Below are 19,147 nucleotides of genomic sequence, written 5' to 3'. Positions count from 1 at the left end.
TTTGATTTTTTATCAGAAACTTTGCGTAGGTCAGTTTTATCTGTTTAACAAATGAATGCTGTTGGAGATATGACCTTCCGATTATGGTCAACATCGCTGGCGTGCTAATGACCTGCAGGGTGGTCGCCGGTTCACCACTCATCGTGTGAATAATGTTGATGGGAAACGAAACACCCGCTACGTGCTCGGGTGTCAGTTGATAAAACACACTGGACTTCGCTCTTATGCAAACTTGAGAAAGTTGACTCGTATCATTACTTCTGCCAAATGTTGTGTAAAATTGAAAAAAAGGAATATCATTCTGTGGGGTAAGATGGGATAAATTTAGCAAATAATGTCGCATTTTTCCTAAACCTGTTTTTAATAATTAACAACGCTATTTTTAGAGTGGGGATGTTATCAAATGGAGCGAGAGAATAGAATTAGAACATGTAGCATCCCGCCCTAACCTACGGTACTTGTTTTTCCAATGCTATCCAATGGTGTAAAATCCAAGTCGCGGGGAAACCCAAGTTCACGGCTTCGTGCAAATTCAAGGTGAGCAGCCGTGTAGAAATGTCTAAGTCGATAATTGATACATGTGACATGTTACGGCATGTTCAAACTATTTATATTTCCACCTTGGCCATGGTCGGTGCGGCCGGAGTGTTGCTAATCGGATTACGCAACAGGAGTTATTTAGATTTTACTTGACTGTCTGCTTTACGGTTTTAAACAAAACAAATATTTGCGAAGTGACATGCCAGTTTATCGGCTCTTGTATTCACACAACATTAAAGCGGATGCTTAGCAGTAAAGTATCCGGGTAAGCAACGAGAAGATAGAAGTGCTTGAACCACTAGAAAGGGCAAACAACCATACTTCCAATACTGCACTTGCAGACCACTATTTTCGCACATTGTACAGGCTGGGTGTAAACTTCCACTCTTCTATGGTTTACTTTTCTAAGTGCGGCCACTTTAAAGGCGATGGGCCAAAGTTTTAAGCGGCTGCTGACGGTTAAGGGGGAAAGGTCAAATACTTGGTTTAAAACTGTTCCTATGTGTTTTATTCTGGTTAAAACCAAAGTAAAATGACTCTTAAGTTGGTTAAATGTAACTACTGAAATTTGACAACTCAGGAACTCGCCCGCGCCTGAGACTTTACGATAGGAGTCTCGTTTTACTTGAAAACGCAGATTTTCTGCATGAATTAACTGTGGTAGATCATGTGACCGGGATTAGTATACAATCATAGAACCGATCTAAATGTTGGCAGCGCTTGAAGGTTTTTAGCGTTAATTTTTACCCTGGAGTTGAGTAACACTATAATTACTCCTGTAGATTTAATCTATGAAAATTCACGCGTTTTTTAATTGGTACAATTTTAGTAGGTTCTCTTTAATTGTAATTTTTTTGTACGTTCTCTGACCGAAATTAAGACGACTTTAATTTCGATGTATACAAGTGCAACGCGTTTACGTTACAACTGATTGCGTGGTATATGTTATTGTTTATTATCCACGCACTTGTTCCAAACCCCAGCGTCACCCCATATGTTTATATTATTAAAACCGCTGTATATTTGTATATAGAGCAGAGTTAGATAGGATCTACCGTCAGCAGCTATTAATTCCATATTTTCCGATCGCGTTTCAAACAATTAACAATAATCTTTTAAAGTTGTGGCGCTACGGTTATAGGATTCTGTAATTTTTTTTGCTTACTACCAAATAGTACACTAAAAACATGTCTCATCCTACCCCACCCTACTGTATCAACAATAAATCTCAAAGAAGAAAAAATTAAGTTTAGTAATTGAAATATTCAAGTCGTGCCAAATTCTTTAGCGGTTTCGGGTGGTACGTGGATTAGTTGCTTCGTGATTGTGGTCTGGGGGTGGCTAGTATAAACAAGTTGGTCATCAGGTACCTATCGATCTAGTTGCTCCGAATCGTTTAAGCCCATTAGTGGCCCACCACAACACTGTAAAATAACTCTGGCGTTATTAGCGCCTAGTTGCTTTTGGAGGATCTTTGGCGGCTCGGTTCAAGGTAGTGAAGCTGTTGAAAGACATGGCTCGTCATGCTGTATACTGCTCTTTGTGGAAGAGACAAGCGTGTCCGCTGTTGCTACATACCGTGAACCGGATAACCCGAAGGAGTCTATGTAAAACTGAAAGTTTTGATGGAGATTAACGTCCGTCCGTTCACCCGACAATTCTCGGTCTGGGCATATTTCTACCGGGGTGAGGTCACAAGTAAAATGCGTGTTATAATGGAAGCCACATCAGCACTTAGTCTGTCGCCCATGCAGACGACCACGAGAACCGCGGCCTTACCACTCCCAGTAGCCGTGGCAACCGACCACCCACCCAGCGCTTACTTTTATCACGAAGTTTCGTTTTTTATAGAACAGCATTTACCGTTACATAAATCCACGTTTTCATGTCGATTGCGTGCGAAAATTATTACTGACGTCATCACAAAAATCAAAATTAGCTGATAAACAATTTTTATTAATTAGTCATACGAATATCGAATTTTCGTGATTCAGTGTCCCGTCTTTTTATCGCGTGTTCGGCTCAATTGATTACGACATTGCTTTTCGAATGCACGCGACTAAAACTTGAGACGCCTAATTACCCCTTACCTTGTAATTTAGACTAACGTTCATCCAAATTCGCGGCAGAAACACTCGACAGTTCTAGCCGTATATTTCTCGTTCCATGTGTGGGCATGGATTAGAGTACGAGTGGGCGAACGTCCTAGCTTCGAACACGGCTGTCCGTCGCTTCAAAACGAACAACAGTCGTGCAGTGGCGCCAGTATAGCGGACCGTGTGGCGCTAATTGTTAACTTAATTGTACGTTGGCGAATTACATGCGTGGCAGACATTTTATTGGTTGCGACGCACTGAATCATTTCACGCCGCAAACGAATAAGGCAGTCTGGGGGAATTTTACCTTATTCCAAATTGTGAAAACATAACCCACGTCCCAGGTCTTATTTTAGATTGCTTTTACTCTAACATAACAACAGTAGTAAATGGACGCAACGCGCCAGGCAAACAATAAGAAATTTTCCCACGCGCCTGGGACAGACGAAGCGTGGTATCCAACCAAAACGTTATCTTAGAGCTTTTGTGGATCGATATATCGCGTTCCCCTCATTTTCCCTTGTCCGTCCCAGCTAACGAATGTCCCCAGTCTGACTGGCGCTGTAACTCTACCCGGACGAACGGGTCTTCATATACCTGGACGAATGAATGTTTCAAAATAAAAATCTGCACCTCGAACCCCCCCCGCCGCATTACGGGTTAAAATTTGGTTCCCGGCAAGCGTTTTGTGACTGTTGGCTTAGGGGCTAAGCCAGAGGTATAGGGATTCGTTTCTTCCCTACCCAGCAAGTTTAAAGCACCTCGCGTTTGGTAATTCTTAAGTCAATTAGGCTCTGTACGTAATCCAGGCTTTCCGATACGGTAGAGCAACAACGCAGCAGCTTAACCCATCCTAATTAGCGGTACAAACATCACAGAACAGCACTTAATCCATGAGATGCAACAAACGCGGTCTTCCCAGTTCTACACAATGGCGTGTTTTGGTAGGATGCGTGTCGCAATTGATAGCAAGCGAAACGGAGAATGAATGGTTTGTATCTTGGCGACGCTCAGACTGGGGCGTCGTGTATGTAGAATCTCCTATCCTTTGTCAGGGTACCGTGTCGCAAGACTGATCTACTGGAACTGACGCCAGTTCGTTAATTAATTACTAAAACAAACCGGTTAAAGATACTAACTACCGTTGTTTGTACTGCGAGTGAAATTGTCGCTTTGTATGCCAACCATTGCTGTCTACACATTGCTAGATCTATATCTAATGTCTATATTGCGTGGACATTTTTAAAAGGTGGCAAAAGCTATTTTAACTTTTCTAAACCCAAACCCTAATGTTTGAGCTGTTATAAGGATTTTGATGAACCATAACTTAACAAACTTAACAAATAACTGGAGACATAAAATAAAACCTCAATAATTAATGTGGCAAAATAAGTTTATTCAGAAATTCGACTTTTTAAACCAGCAGCCGACCAACATAATTGCACTCGTCCAAAATCACATTATAAGTAATATGCAGCTGTGTACTGTATAAGTTTAATTCGGGAGGTACGTTTTAATTTAGCTGAGAGTGCGAAACAATAAGTATTGTTACATAATTAAGCCTAGATTGGTTTTGCCAAGTCATGTGAAGCTCATTGTAGAGTAGACTCAGCATAGTACGAAGTAAAAATAAACAAACGTGTTACGGGATATCGAGATATAACTTTTTAAAAACACTGCATAAATGAAAAGCAATATACTGAGTAGCATTAAAGAGTTTAAAATGGCAGTCCTAGTTTCCCCAGTTGAAAGCGTAAGTCCAGGGTTTAAAAGTAGACATAAATAAAAGTTGTACCGAGTCGTCGAGAAATTGGTATAATAGTACCAAATTAAAGGTTTGGCATGATTATTTGTCGTAGCGGAACATGGTACATTGCACGAACATGCACAGCAACAATATATGCACAATATATCAGTTTAAATCACGTGCACAGCCCAAGCTTATACATATAGTCCGTTGGTGTGTGATGGTGCAACCCCCCTTGAGACATATGGTGGCCTGTAGGTACAGTCGAGGTCTGAAACGGTGAATTCCCGACCCCCATAGAGGGTGGGTGCTGTTGGTGCAGCCCTGGAGTAGGATAGGGGCTCGCACCGGGCTGTCCACCGTTCATGCTCGGCGGAAATCCGTTATAACCGTTCGTAGCAGCGTTCCCGTATGCTGCAGCGGCCGCTCCTGCTACAGCTGCTGCTGCGGCAGCGCTTGGCCCGTAACCGGGTGGGTTAGGGGGGTAGGAGTTATAACCGCAAGAGCTATATGAACTTGGGTAATTGTGGTAGCGTGTAACAGTCACATTGTATGGAGCCGCGTTATGTGATACTTGACCAGGCCCACCGAGACATGACTTCCCGTCGCGAACTAAAACAGGAACTGCAACTCTTCGTGGAGGTCCAATACTGGCCAGCTCTAAGGTTTTGTCTTGCCGCATTCGTTTACATTTGTATCGACGATTTTGGAACCAGATCTTGACCTGGGTGGAAGTCAGTTTTAAAATCTGGGCCAGATGTTCTCTTTCCGGAGCAGACAAGTATCTTTGTTGTTTAAATCTTCGCTCAAGCTCAAATACTTGTGCCTGGGAGAACAGCACACGCGGTTTTCGCCTGGTCCGGTGTCGGGATTTTAGCGTGTCATCTTCTGTTTTCTTTTTTTCAGTTTCTTCGGGGCTAGTGCTACATGTGCTGACGTTGTCCGACTTTTCCGAATCTGCGCAAAGAAATAAATTAAGTTTTCTCGCACGGTATGCTTTGCCAATATAAAGTTAATCTCTCTTGCATTATCTTGCACGAACCGCTGTGGCGAACATATATCATCTTATCTCCCCTACCGGTAATTAACGTCACGTTCACCATGGTTTTCATACTTGTTTCCTGCGTAGCGCCAATGCCGCAGAACCAATAGTCGATGCGGAATAAATACAGGTAACCTGGCCTGACAAACAACTGTCGCAGAGGCGCCGAGCCGACGATCTCTGTCGATCGGGAACGGGGGTCGACCGATCCATCATTTTGTGGCGCAGATAACGCTTACAGCGTCCCGAGCATGTCGACTGCTTGTTGTTGCGATGCTTTCCGCTGCTCGATTTACAACTAAATCCATGGTTTGTTTGTAAATTTAGCGACCCGAGAAAAGACGACGCCACATTTTGCGATACCCGTGCGAAAACGAGACGAGCTGTGACCGAATGACGCTGTGCTCTACCGCCATTACACAAATTTACATATGTTCCTTTTTAATGATAATACCCGTTTACAAAATGGCGGTATAATTGTATAACTTCCGTTGTCCATTCCTAAGTAATATGATAAAACGTACAATTGCATGAAACACGCGTTTCGTTTTCGTTTAAACCAGTTTCTAGAAACGAAATCTTTTCAAATCAATTTTGAAGAGAACAGGACCGCGAAAGCTTTAATGGACGGTAATTACAGTTTAACTGTGAATTAAACACTATAACTATATTAGGTATTTCGCGTCCTCCAAAAGACGCACCCACATTCCCGTATTCGGTGCTTCCCCATTAAATTTAAACAGATCAATATTATTTATTACATAAAACCAACTTAACCAGCATTGACGCAGAAATCGAACCCTGACTGTCGTTTGTTGACCAACAATAACCCGATAAACAAATCACAGTCGCTGCTGGACACGCTGACGACCATCGGCCAGGCCCGGCTTTGATTCAATTTACTTTTACGATCTATATTAACCAAATAGCTATTTCGGCCTAATGTGAATAAACGCGTGAATTTATTTCTTGACGTTCAACACATTGATAAAAGCACCTACGTTTGTTTAGAAAAATGCCGTACGCTCATCAAGAAAATAGAACAGTTTTTGTTTTCAAAACCGGTTTAATAATCCATTAAGTCATCATATTTTGAATTTGATTTAAAAGTACGGTTCATTTCAGCGCCTTTATTTTCTGTTTTATCACAAGGCTATATAGTGTAAACTAAATTATAATTTAGATGTTTAAAATGGCGACGACCGCCCTTGAAATAAATTTACGATTATGTTACTGGTAGTTCCCCCCTAAAACGGGAAATCGGCGTCGGCAAAATGTTTTAGCGCTGCTGTAACTTGATTCAGTGGTAGCGTGTGATCGTCGATGAATAATACGACACGCTAAACAAGATGGTAAATATTTGACTTGTTAAAGCAAACACCTTAACGATTCGTCTCGTAATAAATTGTTTTGAAATAATGTGCGATACATTATAACTATGGACATGTTAAACCGCTTTGTATACATAGCGACGTACTAATAAAACCAGTGGCAAATTTGAAACAGAACAAGGTTTTTAGGAAGTCGTTTTTATAATTGCGCTTTTCTTATTTACGTTTATTTGACACAACCACTTCGGGTACAATAAAATAGACATAACACACACGTCGGACGTGGTATTACTCCAGTAATTATAATTTTATTCGAGACAATTAACCTAAACAAGCGTGGACGGTGGTGACGTAGTTATTATACAACAAGGTCGCCAAGGTAGAATTTTAAAATTGTCGCAACGGGATTCCCGCGAATATATCATTACCGGGCAAGGCATCATATAAGCTTTCCTTGTATATGTTAGTTCGGGTTGATATATGCTTGGATTCTGATGCTATATATGGATACTTGGCTATTTTAAAGTGAACGTAAAGCACCGTTTGTGAGTTTATTACATAAACCGCAATAAGTATAGCATATATTAATAAACTCCCAATTTCTGACGAGTAACACATAATTTTGTTTTAATTCACATTTCTCGGTTTGGTTAAATAATCGAAGTGATTATCTGACTTAAAAATACCAGAAAGTAATTTTACCTAATTTTGAAAATAGAACAATTTTCTCTATACTTGGAAAACGAGTATTTCGGTACGTGAATTTTAATTTAAGTAAAAAAAATACTCTATATTGAGTTCAAAACAATGTTTTTTGCCTTGACTTTATTTTAAAATTGGGATATCTTGCAGATGTTGGTTCAAGTGCTTGCGAAGCTGCGCAAAACAGCAATTACACTTCGTTTTGCGGTTGGTTATAATTGCTGGTTACTCGCAAGTGTTTACAGTTTTTGAGCGAGTTGAACTCTCTATGTACTTCTCGTAATATGACCAGTTACGGTTTATGGAAAGGAATTTCAACATTTACAGCTTCGCGGAAAGACGGATTCGTTTTTTTGTGTGCGCACTGACACTAAATTTTGCATCGATTTAGTTGTTTGTTTATCGAAACAAGACCAATGTGCAAGTAATCCGCTAACGATATTGTTTTGGTCAACAAGCTTACCATGCAACCGACACTTGAAATCTTAACAAGATAATCAAAATGGCGGCGACAGAGTCTATCCAAAATTACCGCGATCATTTCAAGTGGGCGCTATTTGAATTCGGCGACACGGCCCGCCATACATCGCCACCCTTGTTAATTTGTAATTATCTCTTGTTCTCTTGTTTGTCAAGGCGCTTGTCGCGCTCTGGGACAATGGGGTTTCGATTCACTGGAGCCGTTTCCGATAGTCGCCGACTGCCTGATTCCTCGCCCCGTGTTATTGTAACGCATTACTCGCATCTATGTTTTCATTAGCACCGATCTCCATCGCTGTGGCTTTTTGTTGTGATTGGCCGACCTGCTTCTAAGTCGTAACGCCGGCGCCACCGAGTTGTGGCTTTGTCTGTCACTGTCGCCCATAACTGCATGGAAAGTCGCTCGTGTGATTTGTTTGGGTGCCCCTTTGGTGCTAATATGCCGCTAAACTATGCCAAACCACATGTCAAGTATCGCTTGTTAATTGTACCCTGCACGGTTCACGGCATTTGTTTCCTGGTCTCGCGATTCGCTCCGCTTCGCATTAAGTATATTTTGTTAAACCGACTCACGCTAGTGAAACTTGACACGTCTACCTGCCTTCAAAATATAACGCGCTGGTCCAGGAGTTTTATTTACTAAATATAGTCAGGGTCATAAAGGCTCGTAGATCTTATTCAGCTAATTCCCATTCCGCTTATTCATGGGTAAGCTGCTTTTAAAGCAACGAGACAAGTAAACCAACTTACCCGTGACTTGAGTAACTGATTCATCCTGCCGGATGTCGGCGGCGGAGAAAGTCCTCGGAAGTGATTCATCCGTACAGGATCCTCCGAATCTTCCGTCTTCATGTTGTTTGTTTGGCGATCCGGATGGTGATGGAAAATCGACGACCACCGCCTCCGAACTTGACGAATCGAACATTGAGTTATTGGTTATATCGGTTTCGGATGTCTGGTCGGTGTACATCTTCTCGTTCATTTCGTCGTAGCTGGGCATGCTGTGATGCTCGCTTTGTGGTGTGGGTTGATGCTGTTGGTTGAATGCGGGAAACGGAGATTCAGTTTTGGTGTAAAATTCGTCTCCGTTGTCAGGACATCTCTCCAACCCTGGCTCTCTCACAGGCTCGAAGTTGTTCGCCGGTCTGTGGTAAAAGTTTCCTGCTGTGGCAGAGGACGTTGAGTGTGTTGTACTAAGAACGTCGTCGTTTGGTTTCGTAAACTGCTGTGAATGAAACGACGACGATCGTGAGGCTTCAACATTGCTAGGTGGGTTGTCATAGGGGTGAGTGTAACCTCCACTGTAGTTGCTTGTCGGACTGAAATACTCCCCACCGTAACGAGGCATGTCGAATGGCGCCACCAGTGCCCTACTTTCCCCGTACGGAATTTGGTGAAAATTTTGAGAAAAATGCAAAAGGTTCGACGCTGCCGTGTCTGCTGTGTTTGTTGCTTCTGCATACCTTGTGTCTATTGCCCCCTTAGAATATTTTGCGTTTTCATTTTGCGAAAACATGTCGAACTGTGAATCGGAGGCAGCCATATTGTTTGTTTCGATTTGTCTTGAGTGCGGTTTGCTCAACTTTTCGAATCTTCCTTTAACTAATTCACCTGATGCTTGCTGGGTGGCCTCCATCGAACTGTGATGGTATATCGAATGCATATCAAGCACTTGAGTATCTTCGCTTTTTATGCTGTCATTACACGACACGGGATAGCCATTGACCACATGGGGCGTGTCTCGGTCATCGGCGCTGCTTTGACATGACATTTGATGACGTTCCAGGTTCAGAATGTCTTTAACCGAAAATGGAGTCGATCCAACCGGACTAGGAATCATCCTTCGTACAAATAGCGTTTCAGCAGTAATATTTCTAAACTATACTTGAGAAGTGATCTGAAAATAATTACAAAACGTCGTAACTTTTACTCACGCAATATCCCTGCCTTTCCAAAGTAAAGCCCATTCAATATGCCTGCCTGACAGTTTTCAGACCACCGAGAGTTATCTAATGTCCTTCCGAAGACAATTGATTTTAAATTTCGTTTTTATTTTCACTCAACTTCGCGACACTTGCTGCCTGTCTTATCTTACCAAGATAGTTAAGTATAGCGAGAAGAGTTGGTGTTCGAAACCGAAATCATGCGAACGACCAGCGAGGCCTGGCTTGTGTTATAACAGACACTTGTCCTGACTAATTGATTCGTTATTGCCACTTCAGTCGTTTGGAGCGAGGCGTATCCACCGTTCACCGTCGTCAGTGATATAGATGGAGTCCCATCATGACTGTGTCTAACTCAATCACCAATGACTAGGAGATAAACGGTTGACCGCAGAACGATAGGTTCCTGTGGCGGAATAAACAGCCGGGTTATCCGGTAGAGCATTAAGTCACTTGGCCTTTAAGAGAGCGCGACCAACCTATGTCGACCTGCTAACTCGCGTTTCCGCGCTTCCTCCTGTTTAATTATTCAATCTCTTAAAACCCTGGCGCGAGCGGTATGGAATCCGATGCACTTTGCAGATGAAGCGAGTAAACTTCGACGTGAACTTGTTATCGGAGCCGAGCTGTGCAACCAAATGATGCGAAATTCGACACGCCCAGTATACTACCCTTCTGCTAATTATTTTCAAATTTCGATGCACAGCTGAACCGGTAACAGGGGCCTTCATGGTGTACTGCTGTCACGAAATCTAAATTTATCGGCGATGAATGAGACAACATTCGATACCGCTGTCACAACAATGTTTCGTGCAAACTTCCCGACATAGCTGCGCTTTCAGACCACTTGTATGCTCTAATGCGCGATGTCAAATCGGCGAAGCATCTTTACAGGAAAGTCGACCACTTCGCCTTTTTCGTAGCGCGCTCGATAGGGAACAAGTTGGCGACTAAGCTGAGACTGATCATTATAGGTGATTCTACAAAGCAAGTCTCGTTAATACAGGATTATAACGATCAACTATTTCTTTAAATAGATAGTGCTCTTAGGAAGCTACACATTCCATGGAAAACTCTTTAACGTCTTATGTGTTTCTGAAAACTTGCTGAAAGATATTTTTTTTGTGTTTACAAATAAACAACACACGATACTTTATATGCGACACATAGAAAACAATTTATAAACCAACAAATAAGTGTAAAACTGATTTAAATTAATATAGCGGGTTGGGGTGGAATGGTCCGTTTTTTCTGTGTTTTTTCTCCTTTATCGTTCTATTTGGTAGTAAACAAAGAATAATTACAGAATTATACAACCGGTCCGTACGATTTTAAACGAGCGATGTTATTTGTTTAAAACACGATTTGGAAGTATGAGATATTGTGTGCTAACGATATGATTCTAACTCCATAATACCCTTCAGGATAAGTTTTGTAATTTTAACCCGTTCGAAAACCTCAGACCTATATAGATTAAACTATATGTTCTCGAACGTATGATTCTTCTCACATAGCGATATTTCGGAAAGTCTAATCCATATACGGATATAACAACGTACCATAGTTCTATTCTTCATATTTAATAAATTTGATATTAGAATTAAGATTGAAATACATTACGTCAACGGTTTAAATTGGCTCGGGAATTTTAGTCAGAGTTATACATTGAGATTACATCAGCATCAAATTTAATTGCTATTCTGCCCAACGTAATTATATATACGTCTTTCGTATATGGGTGTAGTATAAATTGCGCGCAAGAAATATTACAGCATTTATTGTGTTCGATGTTACGTCAGTTTATTACACAAATACGATATTAAATTAAAGGCCTTAAAAGGTGCAGTAAATAATTGTTATTTTATATTATGGAAATTCTAATGTTTGTAATATATGGGAACATACGGGACACCTTTAGCACATAATATCCGAATATCCGATCGTGTTTTAAACAATAAACAACGGTTTATGGAAGTCGTGAGATTACGGTTTTTTAATTCTTTGAATAATCTTGGTTTACTACCTAATAGGACGAGAAAATAAAGTGAAAAGATGTCCCATCTTCCCCCACCCTACTGTAATTTAAAGGGTTAGGTTATATAACAAAATAATTAAAAAACATGTTACAGTTGTCATACATGTTCAAATTTTAAATACGCTGCTTCAAACACACCACATCAATACCAAGCCAATGTCAGATTTCTAATCCACCGACCTTCGCCGTCATCTGTGGATTGTCAACGAATTCGGTCGCGTCAATCATTTCTAGAACGACTGATTTCGTTTTCCGGATTAGCCGAAACAAGGTCTGATAACTTTGCACCGAGTTGGCTTTGACTTTGAAAGTGTTCAAATTAATAGAAATAAAAAAAATGTGAAATGCAAATTTAGGGGGAAAAATTATTCTTATTACGGAATAAGGGCTTATTGCTATATATATTTCGCTCGCTTAGCGCAAAATTAACACTTCAATATCTCGCCCATGAAGGTATAACGTAACCTCATTTATCATGGAGTCATTTGTGGTTAAAATTGGTTGGAAATCTGCCTAAAATGACCAGCGGTGGACATGTGCAGGAAATCCTAGTGATTGGGCTGTCTATGGGTTAGCAGGGTCAGAGGTGTGAAATTACAACTTGTGTAAACGTACAAGGGTTTGGAGTGGCGCTTCGAGTGGCAGCCTATTGTCTTGTCGGCGTGTGACAGCGCCAAGCCACCACTCGCGGACCCTTCTTGTATATTAAACCGACTTGAACAAAGGACTAGCGACGCATGCTCCGCAAACGTTGGCGTAGCTTCGGGTAAGTTTGGGAACTTGATCTACTTGTATCCCGGTTGTGCTTGAATTCTAAACTTTTAGACGGTGAGCGGACCTCGACTTTAAACATTGTTGCAGTGATTCGAGATATTTTTCCAGGTTGAAGCGTTTAGTGTTAGATTTTCTTAGGTATACCAGTGCCTTTCCATACGAAACCATTAATTAGAATTTTAACGATATCATATTTTACAATGTTTCACGTATGTGTTTGTTTATAATGATAAACTGAAACCTAAATCTCGCGGTGACGTCACATCCTTATTCGAATTCAATCGGCGAGGCGCCTACTACGGATAACAAGCAAAGAAAACATTCCAACGACAAAAAGCTTAACCGATACCGTCATTGTCTGCGCTGTGCTTGATTTATTTGTTTAAGCACCGGCGTGCGATCGCTTCTGGGCTAGGGGCGGCGATTGGCCCCTTTTCTCGCCCCATTTGTTGACTTAGACCGTTGCTTCCCGCACCTCAGAGCACCACTGTGGTAGAATCTCAAAATGGCGGCCATATTTTCCCAGGTTACAATACGCTGGTGAATCAGAGAGACGACATAAAAACAACTCCGATAACACAACGCCAATCATGGTCTACATACGAGTGACGTGCGAAAATGGTCGCAGGACTCATCTTTTATTGCGAAGACCATCCGGGGAAACAATATTGAATCCACAAAAATCACTATCTATTGTTCTTGTCGCATTTTAATGCGGGGATTTCGATATGTGAATATAATGTGTTTGTGGACATTTTTTACTGAATAAAGTGTAAAACACACTTTGGAAATATATCTTAGTTTTCAGAAGAAAATGTAGAGTGATCATGAAAAGAAATTCTTTCCCGTGAGAAGACGAAAGTTGTAGACATGTAGGCGCTGTGTGGAATCGAAGTTGAACAAAAGCGAGGGGGCCATGATGTTTTTACTGTCGAGGCTTTTCTTAACGACCGATCTCACAAGTCACTGGGGTGTAATGGAACTAAAACGCAACAATTTTCCAAAAAATATTATTTTTTTGCAGCTGTTTCATGGCGTGCAGCATCAGAAAAAATAGGATTATATCGGCGACTGTCGTTCATAGAATCTCGTTTAATTGGCTTCGGTGAGTCTAAAAACGTGACGGGCCGATTCCCGGCGACGGTCAGCGATATTTATAATAGCCGTGCGGTGAGACGTTAATTGCCGGCCTTGATACGCACGCTAATAACGCATAATATCTGAAGTCGAAGTAGTTTCGGGATTACGCTTGCCAGCGACCGCCGATGGAGGCTGACACGAGCATCCCGTACACAACCCGCAGAAAAACAATTCTGTTGTTGATTCGATGTATTGTAGGGTGGGGTGAGATGGGCCATAGTTTCATTTCCTCGATATCGTCCCATTCGGTAGTAAACAAAGAATATTTATAGAAACATATAACCGTAGCTCCGTGACTATAAAAGTGCGTTGTTGTTAATAGTTAAAAAAAAAAAAAAAAAAGGATTTAGGTGCACACGGTTTCCAATCTGACCCCGCAGTTCTCTATCTATATGCATCGTATAACGGAGGAAGTAAACTACCTATTTATATTACCCCTACAGTTATACCGGGGCGTTAAAAACTCCTCAGTGTCATTGGATTGGTTTCAATTCCGTAAAGCGTAAATTTCCCAACTAACAAACAAGAAGGAATGGTCAGTTTCTCCCAAACAACGGCAACCGACAATCTTCTGCTTTGATTAACATCTGCCTAGCCTTGCTGCCAGCAAATTGGGATCATATTTGTCAGATAAATACCTATAATTGTGAGCTATTTAACATTCCCGTAACAAAATCGATCCGAGGAAAAGCGGAGTCGTTTCCTTATGTTTTCTCCTGCTGATCAAAGAGTGCAAATTTTCTTAATCTGACTTACAAACTTAAAACACAGCTTAGTTATATTGTTACGATAGCTCGTGCACGTTTAACATGCTAAACACGAAAAATAAATAGATTAGAAGAATTATACAATATTAATAGCTCGCGTGAGCTGATTGGGTTCGTGAGAATTCGTAATTGTTTCCTTTCGTCAAAATTTTTAAATAAAATATAGATTGGGGTAAAGTGGGACCTATCTTCGTTTTTCATCTTCCCCTTTTGGTACAAAGAATAACAGAATTATACAAGCGTTGCCTCACGCGGGTCTGAAATATTGTTGTTAATGGATAACAAACAACGATTTACCGATTGAAATAACATTGTCAAGTCTTTTAGTTATATATTATGAATGTCCGGTCCTTAAAATTTAAAAGTGCATATGTTGGTGAAAATCAAACAAAGGCGTTACAAAATACTTGCGTCGACAGCGGGTACAAACATGGCTTGAAAGCTAAAGTGAAGTATTTTTTCAGCAAGACTGAAGTAACCCAGTGGCGCCCTCTTTCGGGCAGTGTCGCTTTGATTTTTTAACCACTAAAAGAAGTAAAGATGCTTAGTGAAATCAAAACGTTTTGATTTGAATATAGAAGCACCATCACGAAATATAAAGATTTGGCATAAATAGTTTTATTTTTTTTTAATATAAAAGTTTAATGTTCTAACAGTGTCAAAAATGTCTTTCTTTTAACATAAGTTTTACCTTTATGTTAAATAATTTGCGAAATTGGCGCTACAATGGGTTTGTTGACACAAAGGCTAAGAGTTGGTTTTCCGCTATTCATAAAGTCAGAATGTTATTACTGCGGAGTCAATCAGATACTTCTACCAGAGCCGAGCAATACAGACTCAAAATAAACAAACTTAGTAACCATTGAGTATCGGTGGATACAAGGCACATAACGATGAAAAGTTTAATACAGCTGGGTTGCCATAGAAATAGAAAACCTTCCCGACCGTACTTTCATTACACGAGTTAGAGAGTTGTTGTTGGTAGTTTAGCAAAAACTGGCAAAGTTTTTTTCCAAAATGTCTTTATCCAGTTCAGATTTAAGTGAAAGTGGTCACAGAGGTGATGAGTATTGTAGCAAAATACATAGAAATACAGGGTCCGAAACTACGCAACAGTTACCAGACATTTCAACAGTTACTGTTCATAATTCCTGGATGTCGCAAACAATGGAGAGCGAAACTAAATCAACCAATAAACTTCCAGCAATTCGTCCCCAAGTAACTACGTCATCAGATGATACGTCATCAGCAGAAAACGACTTTATGTCAGCAATGCATAGAAAGTAAGCATAGTACTGTGGAATAAGATGGGCTAGTGTCAACACCCAAAGCCCATATTTCTTGAGTGTTTTGAACAATTAAAAACATTCGTTTATAGTGTCGCGGGTTCGCGGTTACATATCATGTATAAGAATTTTTTGTTTACTACCAAATGGCACGATTAAAGAGTACATAAACAGGTCTCATGTTACCCCATATATATAGCAGCTGGGGAAAGATGGGACAGCACATATTATCAAAATATCCAGCACATGGATATAACATGGATATGCCTTGTTATAGGTTGTGGACCAAGAACAGAAAGAGTAGCATTGCTGGCAGCAAAGATGTCATGCAAACGAGAAAGCATCAATCTAAGCTCCCTACGATTGAGGGCGAAGGTTATATCCCATCTACAACTGAAGATAAAAGAATATATTATGTTACCACGTCGTCTGTAGTTGGCCAAAGCAAAGACCATGATAGTAAATACGAGGAATTCGCTCGCCAACCGAGATTGCCTAAAGTTAAGAAAAACAAAAGAAAATCGAGAAATGAAAATGAAAAGTCCGACGAAAATTCATCTGAAGCAGTTGAAACTAACACCACGAATGGATGGCGCCGACAAAGTAATGGATTTAGTACAAACGGGAATTCGATTGTTGGATCGCATCAGACGAGATCAGACCGTTTAGTTGGGCAGGTTGCGAATAACAAAAGAAAGCGCCGGGAAAGGAAAAGTGTTTCTTCATATATTTCGGATCATACACCACCTGACAAAGTAACAGTTGAGGAAGACATCACTTTACATATTAACAAACTTAGAGTTGACAATTCTGATACTGTTGTTGATAAAAATGTCGCGGCTCATTCCGAACAAGAGAAAACCTATCCACTGCCGTTGTTTGGTAAATCTATAGAAGAGGATAAAAGTATTACTGAAAAACCTAAACGTAATGCTGAACTGGTTAAGAAATCGGTTGTGAAATCAATTTTGAAGAAGAATTCTGTTGCCAAGGTGCCTTGCAAAGTAAGCTCCGATCACAAGACGACGATTAAACCAAACGTTTTAACTTTGGATAATAAAGAACAAATCTCAACAGAGGCATTGAATAAACGATATCGTCCACACAACACTTTTCGGATTGGGTTTAAAAGTAAAAGTAAACTACACTCATTACAACAACGACCGAAAACTGAAGAAAGCACGAATAAGAGAGTGACTGAAGTAGTGGCGCAAAACAGGCGTGCTGCAAGTAGTATCAGTTATCGGAGAGTTCTTCGACCAGCCCAACAAACCTTACTGTAAGTGTCTGGTACTGTAATAGTGTTCAGAACTCTACGTTAAGATGGATCATTTTTCATTGTTCTTTATCGTACTATTTGCTCGTAAACATAGAGTATGATGGGGGAAGATGGCACACCTTTTAACTCTATTTTCTCGTCCCATTTGGTAGTAAACAAATAGTGTTCAAAGAAATAGAAACCGTATCGTTACGACTCCTATAAAACGTTGTTAAAACACAATCAGGGTATTTGATCTTTATGTGCTAAAAGTATTCCGTCTTCTCCCACCCTATACTATTCGACTGTACCCCCACGACTGTAAACGAGATTTGTTAGTTGTCTAAAATACGATTATATCTTATCCCACAGTACTGTATTAATAAAAATGTTTGAAAAACAGATTGAAAAACGACAAACAGGCGGCCCGTTACCAACAGTTGATATCGGTTTACTTGGACGAACGGTGGCATAAAGCACGTAAGGAGAGATTCTACACAATGCTCGAAGATTTTCAGATAAAAAAGAAAGCAGAGTGGCAAGCGAAACATAAAAATAAAACCAAGGAAATACAAAATTCAATCAAAAGGTAACTTTACACAAGCACTTATATTTATAATACGGATATTTCCTCTGTCTAAAGTTACTATGATATTTTTGAATGGAACGAGTGAATGAATGAATGGCACTCATTTATTCTTGCGTGACGGGGCAACGTCTGGCGTTATAACAAAAACGTGGTATTTGTACACCACTTGCCTGCTTACGAAGTATTTTAATTGTCAATTGCTATAATAGGTGTGTTTATATATCTTACAAAAACGACTTGAATCCTAAAACAGACAACAGGAGCAGTTAAACTACGTCCGTGGAAAACATTCGGCAGCTAAAGAACGAAGATTGAACACGCAGCATGTGAAGTGGAAGTTCGTGAAAGAAGTTAATCAAAGCGATAAATATGGTTTGCCAACTAAAACACCGGTATGTTATCTTTAATACAAGCTGTATGAAAAATAAGATGCTTCTGAATTCTCTCATACTTAATGCATGTTTTGTCTAAACAGTGTTTAACGCACCAATTAAATCATCAATCTAAACCACTTTTAAGTATTTTTTTTAACTGAGCATGAGTGATCACCCAAAGCATTATTTGCAATCAGTTAATGCTACTATAAATAAACAGGTGGAACACAAAGTTAAGGCACCAAACACGAATAGCGGACAAGGTCTGTCAAGACAAGAACTTCGTAGGAAAAACGAGAAAAGGTTGGTCTGATTGAGGAAAAAACTGTATTGAAAATAAATCAGCAAAAGTTAATATATATCACCATTTTTGTATGTTTTAGATACGAATTTATTTTCGAAATCGGATACAGAAAACCTTTATCCCTGACAAGACCTGCTAAGAAGTCGGTCGCATAATTCCATTTGCCTGTAGATCGCAATATATTGTTCATCCTATATTAGGGTGTGGAAAGACGGGACACCTTTAGCACATAATGTCCAAATATCCTGATCACGTTTTAAACAATTAATAACAATCTATGGAAGTCGCGAGAATATTGTTTTATATTTCTTTTAGTGTACTTTTACTACTACCAAATGGGACGAGAAAATAGTATGATAAGTTGTCCCATCTTCCCCACTCCACTATACTATTCATCCCATTACTACACTGTTCTATCTAGTATTGTGTTTTTTAATTACAATATACAAATGCCACAGATAGTTGTATTACCAGTGTATTTGAACTGCTAAACCAAAACTTATATTTACGTACAGTATTATACTTTATCTAAATAAATTAACTACACTTTATATAACGATGCAAGCCAACGCAATTTTAGAAAAGTGCGAGATATTTCTATGTGTTGTTGGATATATTTGCGATTCGCAATGCAGTTTTTTAACGAAGATTTTTTGCATACGATTATAGATGTTTTTATGGCATATTTAGTTTTGCCAAAATAACAAAATGTGGCTTTTTCTTTTACTGTTTAAATAGT

General features: G+C 40.0%; 2 protein-coding genes across 3 annotated transcripts; one reads left to right on the top strand and one right to left on the bottom strand.

Annotated features, from left to right (window-relative positions):
- The first annotated feature begins 166 nt into the window (after positions 1 to 166).
- LOC149732661 (uncharacterized) lies at positions 167 to 19,046 on the top strand. Of its 2 annotated transcripts, XM_089882522.1 has the most exons (7): positions 167 to 308; positions 387 to 537; positions 16,161 to 17,162; positions 17,545 to 17,730; positions 17,984 to 18,122; positions 18,325 to 18,407; positions 18,488 to 19,046. In XM_089882522.1, the coding sequence occupies exons 2-7, from the start codon at positions 470 to 472 to the stop codon at positions 18,561 to 18,563; spliced, it is 1,554 nt and encodes a 517-aa protein (XP_089738648.1). In that variant the 5' UTR covers positions 167 to 308; positions 387 to 469; the 3' UTR covers positions 18,564 to 19,046. The 2 variants fall into 2 exon arrangements, with proteins under 2 accessions (XP_089738648.1, XP_089738647.1); XM_089882521.1 differs by lacking the exons at positions 167 to 308; positions 387 to 537 and adding an exon at positions 10,790 to 15,880.
- On the bottom strand, positions 4,012 to 9,778 carry LOC149732662 (uncharacterized). Its single transcript, XM_089882519.1, has 2 exons — positions 8,689 to 9,778; positions 4,012 to 5,340 (listed from the first exon to the last, which is right to left on the bottom strand). Exons 1-2 carry the CDS (start codon positions 9,776 to 9,778, stop codon positions 4,559 to 4,561), a joined length of 1,872 nt encoding a protein of 623 aa, XP_089738645.1. The 3' UTR covers positions 4,012 to 4,558.
- Positions 19,047 to 19,147: the final 101 nt, after the last annotated feature.

The sequence above is a fragment of the Ciona robusta genome, chromosome 8 (genome assembly GCF_009617815.1).
Source record: "Ciona robusta chromosome 8, ASM961781v2".
In the NCBI taxonomy this organism is placed as follows: Eukaryota; Metazoa; Chordata; class Ascidiacea; order Phlebobranchia; family Cionidae; genus Ciona; species Ciona robusta.
The sequence above is the reverse complement of the archived record's forward strand: the minus strand, read 5'-3'. Positions and strand labels throughout refer to the sequence as shown.

Excerpts from the sequence above, each read along its gene's own strand:
- LOC149732662 (XM_089882519.1), bottom strand. The coding sequence starts at position 9,778 with ATGATTCCTAGTCCGGTTGGATCGACTCCATTTTCGGTTAAAGACATT. Across the intron at positions 5,341-8,688 it reads ATCAGTTACTCAAGTCACGG|ATTCGGAAAAGTCGGACAAC; the intron begins GTAAGTTGGTTT and ends TTCTTTGCGCAG.
- LOC149732661 (XM_089882521.1), top strand. The coding sequence starts at position 15,615 with ATGTCTTTATCCAGTTCAGATTTAAGTGAAAGTGGTCACAGAGGTGAT. Across the intron at positions 15,881-16,160 it reads ATGTCAGCAATGCATAGAAA|GTTGTGGACCAAGAACAGAA; the intron begins GTAAGCATAGTA and ends GCCTTGTTATAG. Across the intron at positions 17,163-17,544 it reads CCAGCCCAACAAACCTTACT|ATTGAAAAACGACAAACAGG; the intron begins GTAAGTGTCTGG and ends TTTGAAAAACAG.